The sequence below is a fragment of the Lissotriton vulgaris genome, chromosome 2_1 (assembly GCF_964263255.1).
Source record: "Lissotriton vulgaris chromosome 2_1, aLisVul1.2, whole genome shotgun sequence".
Classification (NCBI taxonomy): Eukaryota; Metazoa; Chordata; class Amphibia; order Caudata; family Salamandridae; genus Lissotriton; species Lissotriton vulgaris.
Genome location: NC_141687.1, coordinates 428,039,688 through 428,065,403, shown reverse-complemented (window position 1 = coordinate 428,065,403; position 25,716 = coordinate 428,039,688). Strand labels below are relative to the sequence as shown.

At 43.1% G+C, this 25,716-nt stretch overlaps 1 protein-coding gene across 2 annotated transcripts in view; it reads right to left on the bottom strand.

Annotated features, from left to right (window-relative positions):
- The window catches only part of CREB1 (cAMP responsive element binding protein 1), a 282,014-nt gene that overhangs the window by 139,062 nt on the left and 117,236 nt on the right, over nucleotides 1–25,716 (bottom strand). For both annotated transcript variants that reach the window (XM_086955326.1, XM_086955325.1), the window contains 2 exons: nucleotides 22,919–23,065; nucleotides 11,579–11,679 (listed from right to left, as the gene is read on the bottom strand). In XM_086955326.1, coding sequence (XP_086811452.1) covers nucleotides 11,579–11,679; nucleotides 22,919–23,065 — 248 coding nt within the window. The remainder of the gene's footprint in view (nucleotides 1–11,578; nucleotides 11,680–22,918; nucleotides 23,066–25,716) is intronic.

Here is a 25,716-nt window from a genome sequence, read left to right as displayed (position 1 = left end):
AAGATCGAGAGTGGTCATAAAATCCCCAGGATTGAGGGGACGTAGAATGTCTTAGAAAGACACCATCCGAAAAGATTGTTTTATGAGAAAGGTGTTTGGCTCCCTGAGATCTAATAGGGGGGGGGGGGGGTAACACCCGTTACAACGAAGGTATTTCTACGCGGTGCCATCGCAACGCGACTTTCACATCGCATGCATTCATAACGCATGCTACAACGGCGCATTGGCATTTACATCGCTAGCGATGACAACGCATGACTACACTACAATGACTGATGCGTGGTATGACAGATGCAGGCACAACATGATATATGCAACACACGACAAGATGGATTATGAAGGTGACAGAAGGCGGGCACTATGCACTGACATGACAACGGTGCAAGTGCAAAATGACCTGATGAGACGTTTTTATGACCTTAACACACTACAATGACTGATGCTTAGTATGACAAATGCGGGCACAACATGATAGGATCTGATGCGTGCACAATATGCGTTTTTATGACCGATGTGTGCACAATATGCGTTTTTATGACCTGAACACACTACAACGACTGATGCGTGATATGACAGATGCGTGCAAGATGACCTGAACACACGACAGGACGGATTATGAAGGTGACAGAAGGCAGGCACTATCATTGGATGGATGCATGATGGTTGGATGGGTAGATGAATGGATGGATGGATGCATGGGCAAAATTGTGGATGGATGCATGGTGGATGGGTGGATGGATGGCGGAAATTGTTGATGGATGCATGACAGGTGGGACTGATGCGTGGTATGACAGTTGCAGGTACAACATAACATGATGACATGACATGATGTGGGCACAGTATGCGTTTTTATGACTGATGCGTGCACAATATGCGTTTTTATGAACTGAACCAACTACAACGACTGATGCGTAGTATGACAGATGCTTGCAAGATGACCTGAACACACGACATGACGGATTATGAAGGTGACAGAAGGCGGGCACTATCATTGGATGGATGCATGATGGGTGGATGGCTGGGTGGATGGATGGATGGATGCATGGCCAAAATTATGGATGGATACATGATGGGTGGGTGGCTGGATGAAAGGGTGGGTGGATGAATGATGGGTGGATGGATGGATGAAAGGGTCACTGTTGAGCTCTGCCTCCCGTAAAGGGTGCACTCCAGGGTGTAAAGACATGTACAATAACCAAGGGAGCAATACAGCAAGCAGGACCTCGTGCAAGAAAATCATTTAAAAAAGCAGGAGAATATTCTTTCAGGTGTTGATGCTATATGTAAGAAGGTAGGTCTCCTTCGTATGCTATTCCACTGGAAACACCCTTTACTACACAATCTAAAGCATGCAGTGCCTTTCCAACACGGGCACTGCAACAAACGTGGAAAACTGCATCCTTCAAAATATGAAAAAGGACATACGTGACAAAAACAAAGAATTCCTAAATTTCTAATCTATTCGTAGAACTAGGTTCATTTATCTTTATATTCACAGTCACAGAAAACAGGAATACACAGTATTCAACGCAACAGAGCGGGTAGGGCCAGCCCACAATTGTGGACGCTTCCCAGAGGTATTTTTCAACAAAAACGAGTTTGTTTGTGCTCTGCGCGCTGTGGTTTGCAAGGAGCAGTCTGCTTGCTTGATGATAAGGATTGCCAGGAAACACACGGATTTGTATCCTTCACAGGATGATCTGATGTGAGGATCTGACAAGCACTGAACAACATTTGCACTGCGTGTCACGTGCCCAGAGGCATTATATTTTCAGCGCAGTTCAATCAGTTCCTTGCAGCGCACACAAGCAATGCACAATACATCAAAAAGCAAATGAGATGCTATGAACACGCAGATGGAAAGGCAACCCTCTCCCACCCCAAAATACTATTTTCTGCATTATTTGAGAAAACACAGACAAAAAAAGCAACTGGAGAGAAGCCTGCGGCGCATGGCAACCTCGCACAAAATCTTTTACATATAAGTCTGTGGATGTCAATGTCTGAGATCACAAGTTAGGCAAAACATTTTCTCTGGTATGTTATTCCACAATGCTAGATTGGTGTTCTACCTTGCCATCTAATCATTCGAACTTGGCAAAACAAGGCAACAAATATTTAGTCGTGGGGGAGGGGGAGGCAGTGGGGGCCAGGGGTTAGAGGAGGGATCACGCATTGGGCCAAAAGAATGCAAAAACTGTGGCAGGACACAAAGAACACATTGTGATGACGTGCGATTTTGGAGTCTGCGATGTTATGTACTTGCCAGTAGCAATCAACGCATTGGCGTTGCAACAATGTGCAAGGTTAAAATTGACGATGTTGTGGACTTTATGATGTATTCAACGTGTGGTAACATCGTGTGATGTAATAGTGCGTGATGTATCAACATACATCCATATGGGGCGCCATTTCTCCAGCGTCTTCTTGACCAGAAATCTGGAGTAGAACCCCTTTCCCTTTTGAGAAAATGGGACAGGCTCTCCCGCCTCCTTGAGGAGCATCTGATGAACTTCGAGCCGCAGAATACACATATGTTTCGGGGGCATAGCAGCAGGGGGCTTAGATGGTGGAAGACGAACAAACTCCAGTGTATGGCCACATTGAATGATGTTGAGTACCCAACGGTCTGATGTTATCTGTTGCCAGCTGTGGAGGTATTGAGATACCCTGCCTCACACAGATGTGGTCGGGGACGGGGTACAGCAGGAAGAGCCAGAACGCCACTATTGCCGTTTAGCGGTGTCACGTCCTTGGCGATTCTGTTCCCCTTAGAGGTAGACCTAGAGAAAGAAGAGGTCTGGCCTTGTCTTTGATGGTAAGATGGACGATAAGACTGAGGCATTGAAGTATAAGGGGAAAACCGTTGTTGTTGGTATGAACCTTTATAGTTTGTAGTACTTCTTCCTCTGGCCCCACGGAAAGGAATCTTCCGATATTGTAAGTTTCCAAAGGATCTCGCTGTCTCTGTATCCTTTTTGATGTCTTGGAGGGCATCGTCAATAATGCCTCCCCATCAAACGGAAGGTCTAGGATTTTGTTCTGGACCTCCGGCCGGAACCAAGTCGCTCTGAACCAGCTTTGGCGACAAAGAACAGCTGCGCCTGCCAGCGAGCGAAAAGCTGCAGTGGCAATATCCATTGCGCAATCGATCATTTCTCCTGATGTAACCTCTCCTTTTTGCAAGATTTTCTTTGCCTCTCCCTTGGCTTCTTGGGGCAGCTGGTCAAGTTATGGTGAGAGATCGCACCACATCTGGCAATCATATCTACCAAGAATCGCCAACGCATTCGCCGCTCTAACCAAAAGACTTGCCATGCAGGAAAACCTTTTCCCAACATTATCTAGGCGTCTGCCTTCTTTGTACGGAGGAGTACAAAGGACGGAGGAGTAGTAAGGGGCGCAGAAGGGTTGCGTGACTTCCTCTGAGCCGCCTGCGATATCACTGAATCCGGTTCGGTTGACCTATTAAAGAGGCTGGACTGTATTTCTTATCCAGGTGAGGCAAGACTGGAATAACAGCCGGATTCTTCATTACTCTTATTCCTTCCTCCCAGACGTGATTGACAACAGGAATGGAACGGATCATCTTCCTATGAGGTTCTTTAAAATCTTAAAGAAAACACTCAGATTTAACTGAGGGCATGGGAAGTCAAAATCTGTGCGAGGCTCATTCCATCAATTTGTGAAACCCTCCAATGTCCGGCGGTGGAGAATCAACTGCTTATGAAGTAGGAGAAGCTAGGTCCGGAATTAAATAATCGTTCCATTCCACACACTGGTCTGGCCTGCTGACATCGCCCTGATCCTCATCCGAGGAATCATCTTGTACCTCTGGAACCACCGTAGGTCTAACAGGGCTGGTAACTTGTGGCTGGGATACCATCTGTGAAGGTTGCATTGGCGAGGCCACAGAAGAAGCTGGCGGAGCAGAAACCTCCTGTGTCAAAGGAAGCGAAGAAGGAAGAGGTTGAGAGAATCTCCTCCTGTAGTCCAGTTACATGCCTTGAAGATCCGCTAAGAGGGAAGTAGGGATGGAAACCATATCCTGGCCCACGTCCTGTCCATGAAAAGATTGATGATATGAATCTCCTTGAAGGTATTCACCTTCATAATCAGTGTCCTGGCACTTGACAAGAAGTTGTGAGGGACTATTGGCATAGCCAAAAGAATCATCCTCTCCTTCTGAATCCTCTTCCTCTTCCAATAACAGAGCGGGAGGTAGGGGGGCCACTCCCCTTGGCGAAGTCATGTCCGGTGTAATTTTCTTGAAAGAAATCGTGATTCTTTCCATCGACGACGAGTGAGTCATCGAAGAAGAGATGGGCATCGTCGACACTGTCGTCGATGAGACCGTCGACACTCCTGCTGTCGGTGTCGTCCTCGTTGCTGATGTCGTCGATGACGACACCGTCGTCGTAGCTATCGTCGTCGACACCCTAGTCGATGGAGACTCGATGGTACCGTCGACGGTGAAACTTTTTGAACTTGTACCTATGCCGCCTTCGTCGACGGTGTCTTCGGCTGCGTCGTCGACGATTGACCATCCTTGTCAGACTTCTCAGATGTTTGAGAAAAAGGCTTCTTAAAAGGTAAGGCAGACTCCACCACTGCTGCTGTTAAAGACGGTCCTTCCCTCTCCTTTGCACCGTGGTGAGGAGATTTGTTAGGACGCAGACTCTCAAGACTCACAGGGGGTCTTTTTTTGAGGCCTTAGCATGACGCTCTGTAGATGGTGATGAGGTAGTCCTACCTCTCTTGACTGACCTTCTAGACGATGTGGCAGTGATGAACCCTCACTGTCACATGACAGTGTTTCCTTCCTCGACTTTAGCTTTTGGAGCCAGGTGAGGAGGCGACCCTCACGGTCCAGGAGAGTTTTTGTTAAAAAGGTGCAGCAGATCTTGCAGTCCGCTGCCTTGTGGTCAGGATACAGGCAGTAGATGCAGTCTTTATGCCTGTCCTCCTCATACAACCTTTTCTTGCCACAGGTGGAACAAGCCTTAAAAAGGGCAATTTTCTCTTTGTCAGACATTCTCAGAAGAAATACCCAACAATCCTGAAGAATAATCTGCTGAAAACCAGTAAAATAGAGTCTAAGTGAGCAGAGCTCAAAGGAGACTCCCTAGCACAACGTGCAGTAGAAAATCGGAGGCTCTGTGGTTTTCTCAGAGTCATCTGTGACCGCATATGTTTAGTTGTCCAGACAAAGGAGGGTGAAAACAGGCGTACTTCTAGTATGTAAATAGTGAACATACATCAATAGTGATGAGCCTGCATATTCACACATCAATTTTCTGAAGACACCTGTAGTGTTTTGAGCAAAGGAAGCGGTTAGTTGTAAATAAATGGATTTTAAAAAATGGAGCAGAGTCTTTTAAACTCATTATGGGTCTGATTTAGGTTTGCTTGAGTTGTAAAGCATTACAGTGGTTTACAGATTAGATTTGTTGCTCACCAGGTACACTGTTATTACCAGTATGTCCTAGTGAACTTGTAATTGAGTTGTCGTTCTGTAACCATGGCAGAATTTTACACAGTGGGGAATACCAGTCTTTTTCTATATATATTTTTTTACTTGTAATTTGTTTCTGAAACTACGTTATTATGCCTCGGACAGCAAAGCACTGCATTATGTGCTTATGTAATGGAGTAGTTTAGTTGTTCCTACAAGTGACATTGTTAATCAAAATAATGACAGGGTATGAGTGTCTACACTTTACGAGTCATTTTGCAACTCAAAACTGTTGTAAAAGTACTCCTAAATGCCATTGCAAACTCCACATACAAATAGAAATGTGAAAATGTGATACATGGCTGTGGTACACACGTGCAGTATGTCAACATGTGTAGGGATTCTCGTACTTTCATAAAACTTAAGTAGGTTTAAAAATTGCACCCAAGTGTGAAATTGTCTTTTTGTACGAGTATTTTTCATTTGACTATCAAAGTGGCCCCAAGTCTAGTCAAATGAGGATTCTTTTTCACTTTGTATGTCCCTGATTTTGCACATATCGAAACATTACAGCGTAAATACACTGAACATAATCTTCACAAAAGTTATTTACAAAAGTTTAAGCTATTGCCATCATAAATTACAATAACTTTTATTTAAGTATCAATTATTTTAAAAAACTTAAAAGCCATTGTTATTTGTATTATCAATACATCTAAGTCACGTAAATACAACACATATTGCATTACAAATGCTATAGGTGTCACATTTGCGAAAGTTAAAACTATTGGCATTGTAAATGACAAAGCTATTAATTTCGCTATTTTCAAAACCAACACATAAATAAAAAAATTGTCATTTACAATACCAATAGCTCAAACTTTCCTAATGCGAGACCTATTGGCAACGCCAGTGCTTGTTCCTGAGGCCTCTAAGATCTTTGATTATTTGTCAGGAGGTGGAGCTTCTACAGTGGTTTGTGAGTTTGCACGTTTACATGCATTGGATACCACTAAAGAATCCAAAGGCAGTTGTCCCTTAATATATGTGGGGGTCTACTGGTGCTGGCCTGTATTTCCTTTCTATTCTAGGGTTAATGACCTGTGCCCTAGTTGTTTCTTTAAATAGGTCACCTGCATGTTTAAGTACCCCTTTTAACATAGGTAGTGTTTTGACAGATCTTTCTGATGTGGCAAAAGTGTCAAAGAGGAAATCCTCCTCAATGGGGTCTGCATGCATCTCTACATTGTGATGGAGGTCTGCCCTATCTATTAGTGCATAAAAGCAGCTGTATCCTCTGTAGGAGAAGGCTTAGCAGGGTATGCAGGTGCATCTGGAATGGGCTGAGAATCACCAGGATGTACTGGGTCTGCCCATGGTTGTGCTTGACTGTCTTGATCATGGTCTTCTGGATAATTGTATTCCTCATTATCTTCATAATCCACCTCTTCATCTGAGTGTGTGGGTGTATATGTGTACGTGTTAGGCATAGTTGGCTTTATAGGTTCAAATAGAATAGGTGAAGTAGCACAGCCTCTTTTCTTTTTGAGTGGGATGACATAAGTCTTTTTTTCAGTCTCTGGTCTGATTTTTCTCTTGCAGAGAGTGACTTTGCCAGAATTAGGGTCAATGTAAAGTTTTGACTGTACTTCTGATGTGGGGTCTGGATACAAGATCTCCTGCTCAGTAGTTCTTGTTTTTTTTTGCCAATGTCTTTGGTTTTGTTTGTTTCAAGTCGATACCGGTTTTCGGTCGACTGCCTTTGTTTTAGAGGAAGTTGGTAGGCCAAATTTGATCGGTCCGAGAACTGTCGGTGTTTCAACAGTGTTTTTCGGTTAGGCCTGTTTCTTTGGAGCCGATGTTTTTATCGCCAACATTTTTGTTGTGTCGATAGTCCCCTAATGACCTTGTAGCGTCTTCGGAACCGATTGTTTTGGGCCAATGCTTTGCGGTCTCGGCTCGATGCCTTTCTTCGGGTCGATTTTCTTCGGCTCGATAGTTTTTTGTTGCACAGCCATTGGTTTCTCGACTCTGTTTCAGTTCGACAACCTTTTTCGGATCGAGTCCCTTTTTGATGTTGTCGACTGTCAGCGCCGATCTTATCGGTTCGACAGCCTTTTGTTTTGGAGTGGATATAGGTGCGCTGGCATTCGGCTCGACGACCCTTGTGTTTGACTCCGAGACCGTATTGTCGATGATCTTCTTTGGGATCGACTCTGATGGATCGACGTAGTTTGGTCCGAAGACTATATAGTCAATCAGTTTTGGTTTCGTTTTTGGTTCCATAACTTTTGGTTTCGATATCAACAATTTTGCGGTACGTTGATCCGATGGCTCTTTTCTAATATTCTTAGCCCAGCTGTATCGCGGGGCTATAGAATGGGTTTTGAGATCTTGGTTAAGGCCTTTCGGCGATGCCTCGACCTGAGCCTATTGAACCATGGAAGTGTATGTTTGGGGCGTCTAACTCACGGTTGGCCCATTTTCGCACTGGAGTCGTTTTCGACGGCCCGATCCCTTGTTCGTCGTCTCCTACCTCGACGATGTCTTCTTCGTCGACATAGTAGTTGGAGTCATGCTCTGAATCTTGATCCGACTGTTGATCTGATTCTTCGGCTTCGACGAGATCTTGTTCATCGTCTTAGATATTTTCCGGCTCTGGCTTCTGCATGATTAGCCTAGCGGCCCGTCGAACCCGAAGTGTCTTTTTGGATCGAAATTGGGCACAGGCTAGGCAGTCGGTTTCATTATGTTCTGGAGATAAACACTTGTTACATACAGGGTGTTTATCTATATGTGGGTATTTAGAATTACAAAGAGGGCATCTTTTGAATGGACTTCGTTCCATCGACGACTGGTCCCCTTGGCGCCGAGAAGGCCTGCGGCCCGATTCGACGTCCTGAGTTGAATAAACTGTAAATAGAGCTGTCGGCACCGATCGAAACAATACCAACGAGTCCGAAGTCCTTTTGGCCTTTTAGAAAAGTTTTTTCGATTCCGAACTTCGAGTAAAGGAAAGTACATCCGAACCAAATGGCGGACAAAAACAATCTGAGGATGGAGAGGATGCCCATGAGCACTGTAGTCCAGGGGAGAAGCCACCTATCTTGTGATACTTCGAAGACTCTTCCAGGACAACAATGTGCAATCATCCGGACCCAACACTAGGCGGCGATCTATGAACAGATATGAATTCAGCAGCCCACATGCCTCGAACATTATGGCGCTATAGCCAGTGCTAAAACCTGACTGAGGTTGATAGCTTTCTAGATAGGTTTGACCAGGTACTCAAGTATTTTTCCAAAGTAAGGATGTAAGGAAATCGGCCAATAGTTAATAGGCTCTTTAGGATCTGCCAACTGTTTAAGTATTGGCTTGACCCTGGCTGCTTTCCATTTAATTGGGACTATCGCTACATTTAAGGACATGTTAAAAAGGTCGGTAAGACCATTAAGGAGAGCATGGGAGAGTCTTGAAATAATATAGGGTGGAACAGGATCGAATGGGGAACCTGATTTGGTCCTGAGAAGGGCTGCTCTAACATGTTCCTGAGTAAATTCAGTGAACTCTTCTAGAAGCACTGTGGCGGGTGTCTGCATGCAGTCAGACTCGTTACTTTGCTCTGCGGTGTTATGTTTAGGTAAGGGGTTATGAATTATGTCAATTTTTTTGAGCAAAGAAGGTAGACAATGTGTCTACCCAATCTTGTGAATATCGACTGTCTGTTTTGGCAGGAAGAATGGTTGATAAATTCTTTTAGTATTTTATGTAATTCCTTGTGCGAGTTCAAAGCTTTGACGATTCCGTTAATGATATAGTTTTCTTTTGGCTATCTTGATATTATCTAAATAATGTGCATTGATGTATTTGTAGGCTAGTCTGTCCTCAGCACTTTTAGTTCTCCATTTACGTTCAGCTTTACTGCAAGCTAGGTAGTCAATTTTTAGAGATTCAGTGAACCATGGTGACACTTTAGTCTTGAGTTTGACTTTTAACATGGGGGCAATCATGTCAAGGGCCTGTATGATTGTCTTCTCAAAGACATCAGCTGCATGGTCAATATTCTCTGAGCCTGTCAGCAGAGGAGGACTAAAATTGGGGGAAAAGGCTGCAAGGCAGACTTTTCTCCAGGGCTTGGTCCTTTTCTGTTCAATGCTTGGGTTGTCAAGGGTGGTAGCTGTTTGTAAATGGAAATTTAGTAGGTATGGTCCGACCAGATCAGATGGATGGGAGATTTCACCATAGTGTTGGCTAATTTTGTGAAAAGGAGAACAAGGGTGTGGCTAGTCGAATGAGTGGGTCCAGTCACCTTCTGTACTAGTCCCAGTATGTTTAGGTTGGTGATCAGTTGACTGGTGTCGGAAGAGTTCAGCATGGACATTCAAATCTTTAATGAGAAGGATGTTGCCTGCCGCTAACACGTGTGGGGCAATGATCTCAGTCTAGCGGTTACTGAAATTAGGTTTTGGACCAGGAGGTCTGTAGACAAGGGCACATCTCCAAGTTCCCTTGTTCTGTTTTTCCATTCTAAAGATACATAGTTCAATCTAATCTGATGTAATGATAATGATTGACCACATCAAAAGCAGCAGAAGGGTCTAGGATTATTAGTGCGGCATTGCCCCGGTATCCCGGGCCCCTCCGACTTCTTCAGAGGATTTAATAAGAGCTGATTCTGTACTCTGGCCTCCTCTGCAGCCGTATTGAGTGGGATCTAAAAGTTGGTGATGGTGAATAAATCGAGCAGCTGTGTATTCCTATAGATGGGATCATGGATAATAAACTGCTGCTGCACTCTGCAGGGATCAATATATGTTTGGACCAATCAAATTCGTATCACAGGAAGTCAGAGATAAGTAGCAAGCCATGTTTCCTTAATTCAGCAAATAATGCTTCAACAAACAAATCCGTTTTCCATTGTTACAAAGCAGAGCCTTATACTGGAAATGGATTCAAACATCCAGAAACTATTTCAAATTTTTAAATTCACATTTTGACAGAATTTCATACAGCTACTGCTTTTCTGTTTAAGGACGTGTTCTGCAAAATTGATAATACAGTTGTATGGACCTCTTATACTAACTATACATATAAAATCAGGGATAATATACAGTTTCTGCAGGAATCAAAACATGTATGACATTTTTTAGAATCCTATTCTAAAATCAATTAGTGGAAAAGGCATTTCATGGCGTGCATCAAACACATGAGGTGCAGTGGCTTTATTCTTCTCAGTGCCTGGAGTTTTCATATTCACAGAGTTGGAAAGGCCAGAGTTCTATATTTCATAATAAGATTAATGGATGTTACTCCACGGTTTAGTAAATTGGAGATGGGAAATAGGTTTTTAATGAAAAGATCACACTGCAATGATTACTGCCGCCAATTGTTCTTTGGTGATATCAGTCTCCCTTGCTGATACTGCATGACAACAAACCTTTACTACATACACAAAAACATGTTCTCCATTCTGAACATTACTAGCTTCACAAAAGATCTATTTTTTTATATAAATTAATCTGTTTAATCAGAGGAACTACAATCTCCAACGTAAGTCCCTGGTGAAGCAGATTTAGGATTTCAAGTATTGGAAACTTACTGCCTTTTCAAGTCCTTGACACTGTTTAAATGTGCCCATGAAAAAACATTTGTGTGGTAGAAAGAAGTGGGAAAGAAACAAAACATGCAACAATCAAGGTGTGCAAACTCAGATTTCCCATATTGTGCCTCATTCCAATTCCTGCATCTCAGAATCAGTCAAAAATACTGAGCTGAGGAAATATCACACAATAAGGCATCCACATTTCGCAGCTACATACTGCTACATCAAATTACTGAGGGTCTTGTTAGGATGTGCTTGGTCTAATAAGCTATGCTGCAGAGTAGGTAGCGCATTCCATTTCAAGAGTGAACCACAAACAACTTCTAACCAGCCCTGTTTATATTCCCTCGCTATCCATCGGAATCCGCCCTCATCCAAACCCCCCCCCCCCCCAGCTCTTACCTGCACCGGCTGTGACTGCTTCTAACCTCATCTTATCTCTGTCGGAACATTTACATTCAAAACTTAACTGCTTATCTATTTGTTTTCTGATATATGGCTCACTTGTGATGTCCCAGTACCTGTAAGAAGGCCTCCTGGAGAGAATTTCTCTGCGTTTCTGAGAGTCAGTGACACTGTCCACGGACTCCTGAGAATCTTCACTCTCTGCAATCGTGGAAATCTGTTTGCAAAGTAAACAATAAGAACATTATTAGTAAAATCAACACTTCAACATTCCTACCACACACAAAAAGGTGCATCTTTAAGTACAGCGCATTCTTAAGTTTAGTTTGACTAAAATAGTCTTTCAATTATCAGCAGCAACACACGTCTCTTGAGAAATTGGGACATGAAATGCGGAAAAAGCCAAGCCAGAGCGCTAGGTCACATATTTCCCCAATATGCCTAATGCCATGGGAAAATTGCCTTGCAGTAGGGTTTGCTGCTCCCACATACATGCGGTAGAATTGCCCAACTGCCAACTTCAATAAAGAAAATGCTACTTACCAGTATGCATCTGTTCTTGGCATGTAGGGCTGCAGAACCACACACTAATGCATTAGATCACCATCTGGTGGTGGGCCCGGATGATTACACTTTGTTGTTGTCTTGGAAGAGTCTTTGTCTGTTAGATGACTCCTCCCTTAGATCGTAATGCGCATGGGCATCGATTGTTTTCGCCATTGGGCAAATGATGGAGTTGTATGAGTACATATGAAGATGACCATGTATTGTGTATATAAATAAGATAATACTGGAAGAAACACAGGTAGTCGGGGAGGCGGGTGGGCGGTTGTGGTTCTGCAGCCCTACATGCCAAGAACAGATGCATACTGGTAAGTAGCATTTTCCGTTCGAGGCATATGGGCTGCAGACCACACACTATTGCATAGATGCACAGCAGTTTCTCCCTTAGAGGCGACTACCCGTGTCTGTTGCAGTAGTTTGAAATAATGTTTTGAGTACAGCCTGGCCCACACTTGCTTGTTGTTTTGCCTGCACATCTACACAGTAGTGTTTTGTAAATGTGTGCGGAGTAGACCATGTAGCTGCTTTACAGATGTCAACTAATGGTATGTTCTCTAGAAATGCCATAGATGCCCCTAATTTACGGGTAGAATGAGCCCTAGGGGGAATGGATAGTGTGTGTTTTGCTTTTTGATAATGAATCTGAAAGCACTTAACAATCCATCTTGCAATGCTGGATTTTGAAATTGGATTTCCCTTATGTGGAGGAGAAAAAGACAAACAGTTGCTTAGTTTTATGAAAAGGTTTTGTCCTTACAATAAAGTAGAGAAGCGCTCTCTTCACATCTAATGTATGTAGAGCTCTTTCTGCCACTGTTTTCGGTTGGGGAAAAATACTGGCAACTCAATAGATTGATTGAGGTGGAAAGGTGAAATGACCTTTGGCAGAAACTTTGGATTTGTTTTAATAACCACTTTATTATGATGAAGTTGTATAAATGGTTCTTGAATTGTTAATGCTTGTAACTCACTTACTCTTCTAAGTGAAGTCACAGCTACTAAAAAAGCAATTTTCCATGTAAGGAATTGTAATTCACACTTATGTAATGGTTCGAAAGGAGGACCCATGATTCGTGTGAGAACAACATTTAAGTTCCACACTGGAGAGGGTGGTATTCTAGGAGGAATTATTCTTTTAAGTCCCTCCATAAACGCTTTGATTGCAGGTACTCTAAACAATGACAAATGTTGTCTGTTTTGAAGATATGCTGCTATAGCAGCAAGATGTAACCTGATTGAGGAATACGCTAAGTTAGATCTTTGCAGATGTAAGAGATAGCATATAATGTTTTGTATGGAAACATCTAAGGGATTGATGTTGTTATTTGTACAATATACAACAAACCTTTACCACTTTGCTGCATAACATCCTCTAGTGGTAGGGTGTATTGCTTCTTTTATGACATTCATACAATCAGGTGGTACATTTAGATATCCAAATTCTAAGACCTCAGGAGCCAAATCGCTAGACTGAGCTGCATTGGGTCTGGATGCATAATCTCTCCATGGTTCTGTTTTAGTAGATGTGGATTGAGTTTTAGTTTGCGATGTGGTACTACTGACATCTCTAGTAGCGTGGTGTACCAATGTTGTCTTGCCCACGTTGGTGCTATGAGAATCAATGTGAGAGAATGTTGCTGTAGCTTGCAAACAACTAATGGAATTAGTGGGAGAGGTGGAAAAGCGTACGCAAATTTGTTTGACCAGTTTATCCATACCGCATTGCCTTTGGATAATGGGTGTGTGTATCTGGCGGCGAAGCTTGGACATTTAGAGTTGTGGTTTGTAGCAAACAGATCTATCTCTGGTTGACCCTTTCTTGAAAAAATGGCTGAAGTACTGGATGATGAAGTTCCCATTCGTGTATCTGTTGTCTTTGATGACTTAACAGATCTGCAACTTGATTGTGAACTCCTGGTAGATGTTCTGCTAATAGAATTTTTTTTGAGGAATTGCCCGTCTCCATATGCTCTGTGCCAGCCGGGAGAGCTGTAGTGAGTGTGTTCCTCCTTGTTTTTGAATGTAATACATTGCTGTCATATTGTCCCTCCGGACTAGTACAGCTTTGTTTGACAGGTAATGCTGATCCGATTTTAGAGCTAGAAAAATCGCTAGTAATTCCAGATGATTTATGTGGAGTAGTTTTTGTTGCATTGTCCATGTACCCTGTACTGTGTGATTTTGTAAATGCGCTCCCCATCCTGTGAGAGATGCATCTGTGGTTAGTATTATCTGTGGAACAGGTTCTATAAACGGCCGGCCCTTGGAAAGGTTTTTGGTGTTCCACCATTGCAGAGAGCGATATGTCCGGTCGCCTACCACCACCAGATCTGTTATTTGTTGCTGAGCCTGATTCCACTGACTTGCTAAGCACTCTTGAATGGGGCACATTTGTAGTCTTGCATACGGCACTATGAAAATGCAAGATGCCATCATTCCTACTAGTTGCATAAATACTTGAGCTGGCAGTGAGTGTTGTGGTTGGAATCTTTTGATAAGATGCTGCATAGTTTGCATTCTTGCTGCGTTGGGGTACGCTATTGCCTTGGAGGTATCTATTGTAGCCCCCAGATACTGCTGAGACAGGGATTGTTGGAGATGGGATTTCTTTTGATTTACTGTGAATCCCAGTTTGTGTAGCAGACATATTGTTTGATGCGTGTGCTGTACACATTGGTTGTACGACTTGGATTTTATTAACCAATAGTCCAGATATGGGAAGACATGAATGTTGTCCCTTCTTAAGTGTGCTGCTACTACTACTAGACAATTTGTGAACACTTGAGGTGCTGTAGTTAATCCGAAAGGGAGTACCTTGAATTGGTAGTTTGATCTTCTACAATGAACCGTAGGTACTTAATGTGCGATTGATGTATGGGAATGTGGAAGTAGGCGTCCTAGAGATCTAATGTGGCATGGAAGTCTCCCTTCTTTAGCAACGGTAGAACCTGTTGTAGTGTGACCATATGAAAATGGTCGGATTGTATGTACAGGTTTAGGGGCCTTAGATCTACAAAAAGTCTGTGGGACCCGTCCTTTTGGGTATGAGAAAGTATAGAGAATAAACTCCTGTGTTTTGATGTTGTTTTGGGACTGGATCTATTACATTCTTTTGCAGTAGAGATTCCACCTGTATGAGGTGTTCCTGTGACATGGGACGCTGTCTGGTTGGTATTGTTGGAGGAGTGGAAATGAGCTCCAGACAATAACCTGACTGATAATTTGTCTCACCCACCTGTCTGAAGTGATGGAGTTCCAGACAGGTAGGAACTGTTGTAACCTTCCCCCGACAGGAGTGGAATGGTCTGGGGGGATGGAAGGGAAGTCGCTGTTTGGGAGTACAGGTGTTTTGATTGTGGCTTCCTCTACCTCTACCCTTATTGCTGTTTCCTCTATAACCGCCTCTATAATATCCTTTATTAGGCAAGGTTTGGATGAGCGCTTTAAAAGGAGAGGAGGTATTGTCAGTTTGGAAACCTTTAGAGGTGCCCCTATAAGAGGAGCGACGAAAGGAAGGTCTATGGGCTTGTGTTTGTAAAGCTCCCATGGATTTTGCTGTGTCAGTATTTTTTTTCATCTTTTCTAGTGCACTGTCCACTGATGGACCAAAAAGATGTTGTTGGTCAAATGGCTGGTTTACGATACTGGCTTGTACTTCTGGTTTAAACCCAGAGATGCGTAACCATGCCTGTCTACGCAACAATACCCCTTTATTTATTGCTCTAGAAGCTGTGTCTAGTGCACATCTTATGGAGGTATTTGTAATGACTTTGCCTTCCTGTATTAGGTCAGAAGCCCTGGTCTTCTATTGATCTATTTCGGGTGCATGTCTTACCACTCCACTAAGTATTGGAAGTGTGGTTATGGTCTTATGTGATGATATCCAAGTGTCCATTAGGAAGACTTCTTCCATTGTATCTGTGTGTAGGTCTACCCCATGGAAAGTGGCTGCTCTATGAATGAGCTGCGTAAACCCAATAGTGTCGCCTGGGGGAGATGGTCTAGATGTGTATACATCATATTGCAGTACATCTGGTGCATTATAATCTTCCCATGGGTGCCATGATGGCCCAGGAATATCACCTGGGTCATTAATGTCATCTATGTGATGTTCACTCTCTATGTCCTTTGAGTAACTACCCCCATCATCCTCATCCTGTGGTATAAGACTATGTGTACTAGATGGTGAATGCACAGGAGAAATATCTACTGGTACTTCTCTTTCTGGTGAAGGGATCCTCATTGGTAAAGTTTGAGCATGCTTTTTTAGAGGACCTGGCGGGGTTTTAGGATAGTCCATTTTCCTCTTTTCAGGCACTGAAGTGATATGTCCAGTCTTTGGATTATTATGAAGAGTTTTTTGCTTTGGATCAGGTTTAGAAAGCTCTTCTACTGGCAAATCTTTTTTTGGCGCCAATTTATATGGTATGGGGTTGAAATGCCTAGGTTTAACAGTGTCCATTGTCTTTGGAGCAGGTTTTGGTTTCGGTTCCGAAGACTTTTTCCTAGGATGCGTGATCTTTGGATCCGGAGTTTTTTTTCCTGAAGTACGTTTCGACTCATCTACCTTCGGAGCCGAAGTATGTTTCGGTACCAGAATTTTCTTCGGGTCCACTTTTTTCGGAACCGGAGTGGTTTTTGGTTCGATAGCTTTGGGAACCTCTTTCGGTGCCGTACTTGCTTTTGATTTGACCACTTTCGGTACCGAAGGATGCTTTGGTGCCGGTGTCAATTTGGGCTTAAGGACCTTCTGCTTTTTGGGACCGACAGACTGATTCGAGCCCGAGTTGACTGGAGGCTTTTTTGTATTCTTCGCTGCCGAGCCCAAAGGCGGGGCGTCAGAAGGTTTTGGTCAGTGTGCTCCTGGACCTGAAGGTGGAGGTGGAACCAAAGCATGTCCCGGTATGGTGGGGTGAAAAGGGTTGACGTCTGTACTCACGACCTGTTGACCAGCTGGAAGATAGTCATCTTCAGATTGATCCTCGACTCCAGAGGCTAAATCCTCTGCTTCGAAAGCGATATCTTCGTGCTGCTGTTCTTCAGCATCTACTTCAATCGGAGCCTCGTCTATGATGAGGTCTGGTGTCGACCAAGATGACTGGGCCATTACTCTTCGAGCTCGACGGTCCCTGATTGTTTTCATGGACCGGAACGAAGCGCAGCCCTCCCAGTCTCGACTCTCGTGCTCTGAAGATAAGCAGAGATTGGAAGCCTCATGAAGATCGGTGTGAGGGAATTTGTGTGCACACCGAGGGCATTTCTTGAAGGGTGTTCTTTCCATGAGCCAAAGACCCAATGGCGCAGTTGGGACCGAACGCTGGAATCGAGTAGTGAAGTCTCTGTTCGACGCTGGTAACCGGAATCAATGTCCACAACGATGCCGATGGTATTTTGATTTATTTATGGATTCGAAAAGAGATCAGTAACAGGACCGAACGATGAACATAGCCAAGCCCAATGGCGGAAAAAAACAATCTGAAGATGGAGTCGATGCCCATGCTCACTACGATCTAAGGGAGGAGTCATCCAACAGACAAAGACTCTTCCAAGACAACAACAAAGTGTAATCATCCGGGCCCACCACCAGATGGTGATCTAATGCAATAGTGTATGGTCTGCAGCCCATATGGCTAGAACACACTTTTACCACTGAGCAAGAAAATAAATATAAAAAAACACCTTTAGCTAGGAGGAAGGGACGAGAGTGCATGAAACATGTTATGAAACACAGATTAATATCACCCTGGGTAAGTTGAAAATGTGCTGGGGGCAAAACATTACTTTTTAGTGAAACAAGGCAACCCGAACAATTGGCTGAGGACCACGGGCGTCAAGCTTATATTACAAAGAACACAGGTCCTTAGCACTTGAAAGGTCAAAGAAATAGTAAAATATAGACCGTGATGGGTAGCTATATTACTCCTATGTCCAGCCGGACCAGGATTTTATTTTGTAGTTAATCACAAAAATGAGAACAAAAATATCAGAACATTGATTTGTAGTAGGGCACAGTCCTGTACCGTACTTGGGAGGAAAGTACTGGGGAAGGAACACATACAACATACAAAAGTTACAGGCAAAGACTGAGCAAAATTGGCCACTTTCAAGTCAGTGTATCAATTTAGAAGTATTGCCAAAGTGCTATCCACAACAAAATTATACACAATGGTAAGTTGCGGAGACACTAAAAGAAGTCGACGTTTTGATCCCTTGCTCTAGATAAATTGGGATCATCATCAGGACTGACAATATTTACATTTGCCTGGTATTTAACAGTTTAAAACCGCCCATTGTAAGAGCGGTATGTTCCAGTTGCGTCAGAGATTTGGAAGACGCCGGGCGTATGCTTATGTTAGAGGCTGGGATGGTCTCAGATGGGTTTCTGCCCGGGCACTTCGTGGCATGCTGGGCGATTCCGGACCAGCCGGTTCGTTTCTCTGGGTGATGGACGCGCTCGTGTCGAGCCGCTTGTTTCAGTGGTGGAGACAGCAACGATCTGCATGTGTCTCCGTTGGTAATGAATCCCGTGTGCTCTGCCTGATCGCAAGCACAGGGGCAAGACATTAGGCAGATGGATAAAACCAACTGGGAGGGAGTTACCAGTTATCCCAGAGACACTGCTAGCCTATCTCGATTTTAACTAGTACAGCTGAAGATTTTCCACTGCATTTACTACTCACATAACCCAACAGCCAGTAGCACTGCATGTGTGAAGGGATGTGGTCAAGAAGGTACATTCTTACACACTATGAAGCAATGGTTCTAAGCAAAGATTTTTTGGGACAAGATATAAACCACAACCTTGGAATTCCCATGGACTTAACCATGAATATATGATTACTGGGTATCTGGAATGATGACCCCAAGGAATTCTCAGAGAAGCAAGAGAAGACATTGCCAAGTTGTGGGGAAGTGAAGAAACCCCAAGGTTTGGGACTTAGTGCTTTATTTCAGGCACAAATGGTCATCGTCTCCTCACAGAGTAGTCCCCGGAGTTTCCCAAGGTCTGGGATCAGAGGAAAATATTTCGTTTGATTTAAGCTTTTGAACCGGATAATTTTTTTTGTTTTGCTGTTTTAAAATAATACCTCAAGTCGCCAGATGTTTGTCTTTCCATTGTTAATGCTCACTAATATTGACCTGGCTCGTATGTGGAGTGCTCCTAATATCGGAACTAGTCTCTTCCATTTCTTTGACAAGGACAACACATTGTGCATACCTGGTAGTTTCTTTAGTTTTTTTAACACTGCATAAAGCACAATAAAATATTGAAAAGAAAAAGACTAACCCTCAGCAATGATATTTCTAATAGACACAATCATCTTGCAGACTTATCACCGAATAAATAGCCTCAAAGTGCCATGAAAACATTATATCCAGCAATAGCTCGTCAATGCGGCCAAGTGGTGGGATTCAGCTTCAGCTGCAACTCTATCCATTAAGGTTATGACGACGTTGGAGCTTATATAGCGCCAATGGGTGTGCTAGATGTCAGCTCCTGGTACTTTTTCCGGAGCTCATTGAGGCATGTGCAGAGGGGCGAAAAGAGCTTCAATGACAATATGATATATTTGCATACCTTGGAATTTTGATAACCACACACTGTTTCAGTGGAGGATGAAGGGCAGTGAGGGATCTACAGAAAGACCAAATATTCACCTGAAATCTCTTTGCCATAGTTAAGTAACTTTTTCTTCTAATGGACTTGCCTCATCTTCCTCACCATGAAAGGGATGAGTGGGAGAGGCGAAAAATCATAGGGAAATATGCATGATCAATGCATCCATAGTGCATTGCTCATGACTAAGGGTACCTGGAGGTGAAGCTAGTGCATTTTGCATTTCTGGTGTGCCGAAGAGGCAGATGGCTGGGTTTTCTCTCTGCTGTAACCACCTGGGGAGAACTTGTGAGGAGCTTTCCCACTTGTGCACTTTCTGATGCGTCCTCCTTAACAGGTCCATAAAGCCTTTGTCCACCCCTGGAAGATGTTCCACCATGAGATCGATCTTAGGCTGATTGCCCAGAGTCCCATATCTTGTGCTAGAGCACACAGCAGGGAGTATATAATACATTAATGCTTCTGTATGTAGTCTATCACTGTTGTGTTGTCCTTCCTTTAAAGGACCAACTTTCTGCAGACAAATGAGTAAAAGGCCACAAGCTCTATATAGTTGATGTGCCCCTCTGAGGCCTCGCCAAGACGTGTACCTTACCTAATGAGCAGTGCATAGGTGGGAATAGTCACCTGAAGAAGTTGAAAAAAGTCTTGCTGGGCAACAGGATGTTGCGGTTTCATTATTCCAGACAGTGCTGAGTGCTAGCCTTTTTCAACACTAGATCTTCCCACTGACCCTTCGCTTCTGACCATTATCTTTTGATGCACGCATGTGCAGTCTGGCGAGGAACACAACTGCTATGCAAGATGCCAACATACACAAGAGCTTTTTTTGCAGTTTATACATCCAAGTGTTGAGTGGACAGAAAAAGAGGCAGCAGTTGCTGAAATGCCATTATTCTTTGCTCGTTGGGGTATACTTTCTTTGTGATAAAGTTTAACATTTAGCTTAGGGCTGGATCTGTTGGGGATGGAGGTGGGACTTCTTTTGCGTTTACTGTGAACTCTATAAGCTATGAAGGAAGGCTAGAATTGTCTTAGTGTGTGCTAAGTACTGCTCTCTGCTGCTGCCCTTGGTCAGTCATCAAGATATAGAAAGACACAGATGTCTGCTCAGTGTAGCAGAGCAGCCACCCCCACCAAGCACTTGGTAAAAACCCTTGTAGGGTAGTGCTATCCATTTACCACAAGCTTAAGACAGTGGTGATGAGCGGGGCGAATAGGGAATGTGGTAGTAGGCGTCCTTGAGATGTAACGCCATCATAAAGTCTTTTTGCCGGATTGTCATATGGTGCTCCGAACAGAATATACCGAATGAGTGGCCTAAGGCATAAGTTGGGCTTGAGGGAGCTGTCCGATAGCAGTACCCCAGCTTAGTGTGCAGCTGACATGACTTAATTTACCAAAGATCGTTTCACTTTTTTTACAGCAGAAAGTCAAGCATGCTAAGAGGCTGCAGGCAATGCACCGTTTAGACGGAGTTAGGTAGGGGTCTGGGCATTCAAAGGAGGCAAAATGTTGATCACATGTTCAACATCTGAAGATCCCTTTGGCATGAATCTTGGGTAGGTGCACAAGGTAACCTTTTGTGCAATGCACAATATATATGTGTGTATTGCACAGTGGCAGCCACCACTGTGAAGATATGTGCGAGTCAGCTTCCATATATAGGAAGAGCTCTTTTTGTTTCCTAATTACTTAGACGCAGTTTGACTAATCATCCCAAAGCTTTCGCAAAAAATAAGCTCCTTCAAGAAAGTTTTAGGGTAATCCATCAAGCGAGGATCGAGGAAAAAGGGGGGTCCCAGACCAGTTCTCTCATACAGTTTCCAAAGGATAAATGAGACAATGGTACAGAAAAAAGGCTCACCAGAATTATACGTAATTTGTCAAAAAGCTGAAACACTAGAAATGTATCCAGAAAGCTTGGTTTATAGTGATTTGGCGTATATCTGCTCGGCCATTTAAAAGAAAATGAAGTTTCAAAGTGTATAAATATATGTTGTTGTGGGACTAAAAAAAAAAACCCAACAAAGCATTCTGATTAGTCAGCATTGCGGGACAGAGCGATGCTTTTGGCAGCCGCAACATGAAGAAATATTTACCACTCACCATTACAGGATTAATTCACAAAGCCCTGAAAATGCGAGTCACCTGTAGGACATTTCTACACCAATACTATTTTGTCTTCCCACGATTTCTTACTTAAACATGAGGTGCACCTGTCATAAAACACCTTGGTGGAAAACATAGAAAAAGCTATATACTGCAAAAGCATATTGCAGGATTGTAAAGGAGATGCCAAAGGTTTTCATTCAAACAATAGCCGTAGAAAGGCTGGGGATCCTTCTCTGGTGATTTAGGAAAATAAATCTGCATCAATGACCCGGTACTGCTTGATGGTAAGGCTGTCTCTGGAGATTGAGTTTGGGGTTAATAAAAAAAAAGAAGGAGTAGGTGGGGTAGGTCAGTGGCATTTGCAACCAAAAATATTGGATGTTAAAATACATTGTGCCTGTCACAAGCACAACAAACATCACTGACAATTGAAACCTCAGGTTATTTTCACAGATCAGTGGGATCTCTATTCTTCAGCTCTTACCACGTCAGTGAAGCATATGAGAGGGGGATGAGATACATTATTTACCCACTGTTAAAATAAAAACATATTTTGAAATCTTTACCTACTAATACTCCCAGCAGAAACAATGTTTTGCTTTTACTCCAAGAAATCGTACTACTTCAAACCCCTATTTCTAAACATTACCTGAAGCAATAGTTGAATGGAAAGCAAAAGGGTTCATGGCATTTTCTTCATTTATTAGTACTTTTTAAGTGCTACATTGTGAAAGGAGCCAACATAAGAATAAATGCTATCATAGAACGACACTGGGCTTTCTACGTTGTGAGAAATAAAATCGATTCTTCAGTTTGAAGCTATTTTTGGTGGTTTCAATGAACTTCTTTGTACACACTTGTGTATTATAAAAGAATAAACATATATACTACTTTGCATGTCTGAAATACATCCAACTATGTATCAATCTCGTCACCAAGAATTTAGGTGGGTCAACATATTGTTTACATTGGTCAAATTATTTTATTGGTCAAAGTAAACCAATGATTCTTGGCTCTTTACTAATAAAGAAAACATTTACACCTAATAGTGGTGTACCATATCTGGCACAATAGGCAAAAGGCTTAAAGAAATATGGCACAAATCATACCTGAAGGCACAACTGCCCCTTATATCTTATTATTAACTTGGTGAGCTTACTTGAACTGTTTGGACCTGCGGGGACTGAATAACAGATGGCTGGGCTGCTTGAATGACTCCATGTACTTGAACCGTCTGCCCATTTGGAAGCTGGACTAAGGTCACAGTGGGGGCTGAAGATGTTCCATGAGCTGCAGCCATGGATACCTAACCAAAAAAAGAATAACTATTTATTGAAAAAGCCACCAACATTCATTAACCAAAGACAGAAACATTCACAAACAGAAATAGGCACAACGTTTCAGCAAAAGCCTTTAAGATCATTTGATGACAATGCCCACTGATGTATTTCACATTATTAGGTACGTACGGTAAGTATGGGAAAAGTAAATTTTTGTTCTTTACAATAACTGGAGGTCCCGAGAAAAGCATTACATGAAAAGAAAATGCATAACAATGCGTTTTAAAGCTGATACCATGTGGGAGGAGTGAGCAATTATCTAGCAGGACAGTTAGACAAAGAAATAGTGGATTAAATGTATTAAGTGGTCTGCTTTTTTGGGATACAATTACCTATATATGGAAAATGATGTTTCACATCATGTAGGATGGGGCTTAAGTATTTTCATTAACACATTTGGGAGATTCACAAAAGGAATGTAAGAGTACTCTTACAGTACTTTTACATGCCTTTACAAATTGGCTTCAAACCATTAAAACGCGATTAAAATGGAACACTTGGGTCAAAATCATAAACATCATCATATTCACAACTAATAGTAGAAATATAAAGAACTGTGCCTCTCTGCACTTTTTCTAATGGGGAATTGGATGATTCAAAGTCAATTCACAAAAGTATGTAAAAGTACACAAGACTACTCCTTTAATACTACTTCTCGTACTCTTAAAATTCATTTGTGAATCAGACTCTTAGATCTTGATGGTCAGGACTGAGAGGGGTCTGCAACCGCTGTTAAACTCTTTTGTCCAGTTCATGGAAGATCAGGATCTGCTGGTCAACAATTTAAAGTCCTGTGAGGCACGTAGCTGCCGCTCAAGTAGGCCCTACACCTTCAAGGTCCTGCCCACCCCAGTCCCGAGGATGAGTGTTTACTCATATCTGGGGGTCTGTTGGACACTAAGACTAACTGGGAGCCCATAAAAAACCGTAAGAAGAACAACTTTACCCGGGCGATTGCAGCTATTTTTATTTTTGCCTCTAGACTGGGAAAAATACCTTTTGAGGCCGTATTACAGCTTTCCTTGGCCAAGTGCATAACAAAAGAGTTGGAAAGCAGATGTACACGAAGATTTCGGCATGACCTATCTCACCAACCTGTTAGCCTACCGCTTGGTGTCATTATGGCTAAAAATATATGGACCGGCAAGGGGACATCATTAAATAAAATGATCTTGACCATGTCTCCCATGTCCTGCGGCTTAAATACATTAAGAAGTGCCTTGTGAGCCTGCAGAGAGGAGATTTCTTTGCTAACCCTGAACTGAGCAATATGAATGAACTGCTGTTTAAAGGTGGCCTTCTTTAAACAGCAGTCAATAGGCAGGGAAGACAAGGAGCTATTGAAGCCTAGCGTACGTAGCTTTATCATGTTAAGAACCACTCAGATGGTTGAACTGTACCTATTAGGGTTTGTGAAACTGTACGATTGTTCCTTACGGACTAGGTTCCGGTTTGTCCTCTTCTCGCCCACCCAAGGGGGCAGTGCAAGGGACAGAGTCTGTTGCCCTGTGGCTGCGACAAAGTCAAAAAATCAATGGGGGAAGGGATCACTTGTCCTGAGTAACCAGGGTTGTATTCCCTTATTCGGTTCCGGTGCCGATAAAAAACCCTCATTCACGTACCAAGGCTCAATAGGCGGTATATCTTGATTCTCCGCCGTGTTGTTAGCAACGTGACAGCAACATCATTGGGTTTGATTGTATGCTTCCTCCACCCGGAGGTAAACCACTGGTTAGTACAGTAGTGATTTAGTGATCAAAAAATGGGGGTGTGCAGTTAAAAAGGCTTCTATAACCAGTGCTGATAAATATGAATTGGTGCTGGAAAGAAGGCCTGGTTAAAAAAAGATTGGCAGTGCGTAGGAAGCTTGGTTAGGAGGCTTCCACACTGTGTTATGTCCATAAAAAGGTCGACTTGTTTCAGCCACAAGTTGCCCTTAAGGGGTCAAGTTGGCTTTCTTCAGGACCTAGTATCTATAGTAAAAGTAGAGAAGTGAGGTAACCTTATGCTGTAGGTTAGATTCTTGGAAATACTTTTCTAGAATTAGGAAAGGCCTTTTCGATGTTCAATAAATGCCTCCTCGGGCATGCTGAGAAGGCTGTTCCTGCTTCTTTGCAGTTTTGTCACGACATTGTATTGTAAGGGGTGCTTGTAAAGCGCACTGACACCGTGGGTTTCCTGGCACTGGTTGGATGCAGAGGGAACAGAGGGACTTAGCTGGATTGAGGGAAAAGCCATGTTTTTTGGGATTTGCGGAAGAGAATGAGAGAATTAGAGGTTTTGAGAGAGAGGGGGAAGGAGTTCCAGAGTTTAGGGGCCAGGAATGCAAATCTCCGGCCTCCAGATCTGCAGAGTTTGATAGGGGGGATGGACAAGAGGTGAAGGTGAGAAGATCTCAGGTTACGTGATGGGCAGTAGAGCCTGATGAGGGATTTCAGAAAAACGGGACAGGAGCCAGATAGCGATTTAAAGGTGAGGCAGCCGATCTTAAAGGCTGCCCTCGAGATGACAGGGAGCCAGTGCAGTTTAAAGAGAAGGGGTTTGGCGGATTGCCATTTCGGAATCCCAAGGGCCAATCTCGCCGCTTGATTTTGAACAGATTGCAGTCTGGAGAGAG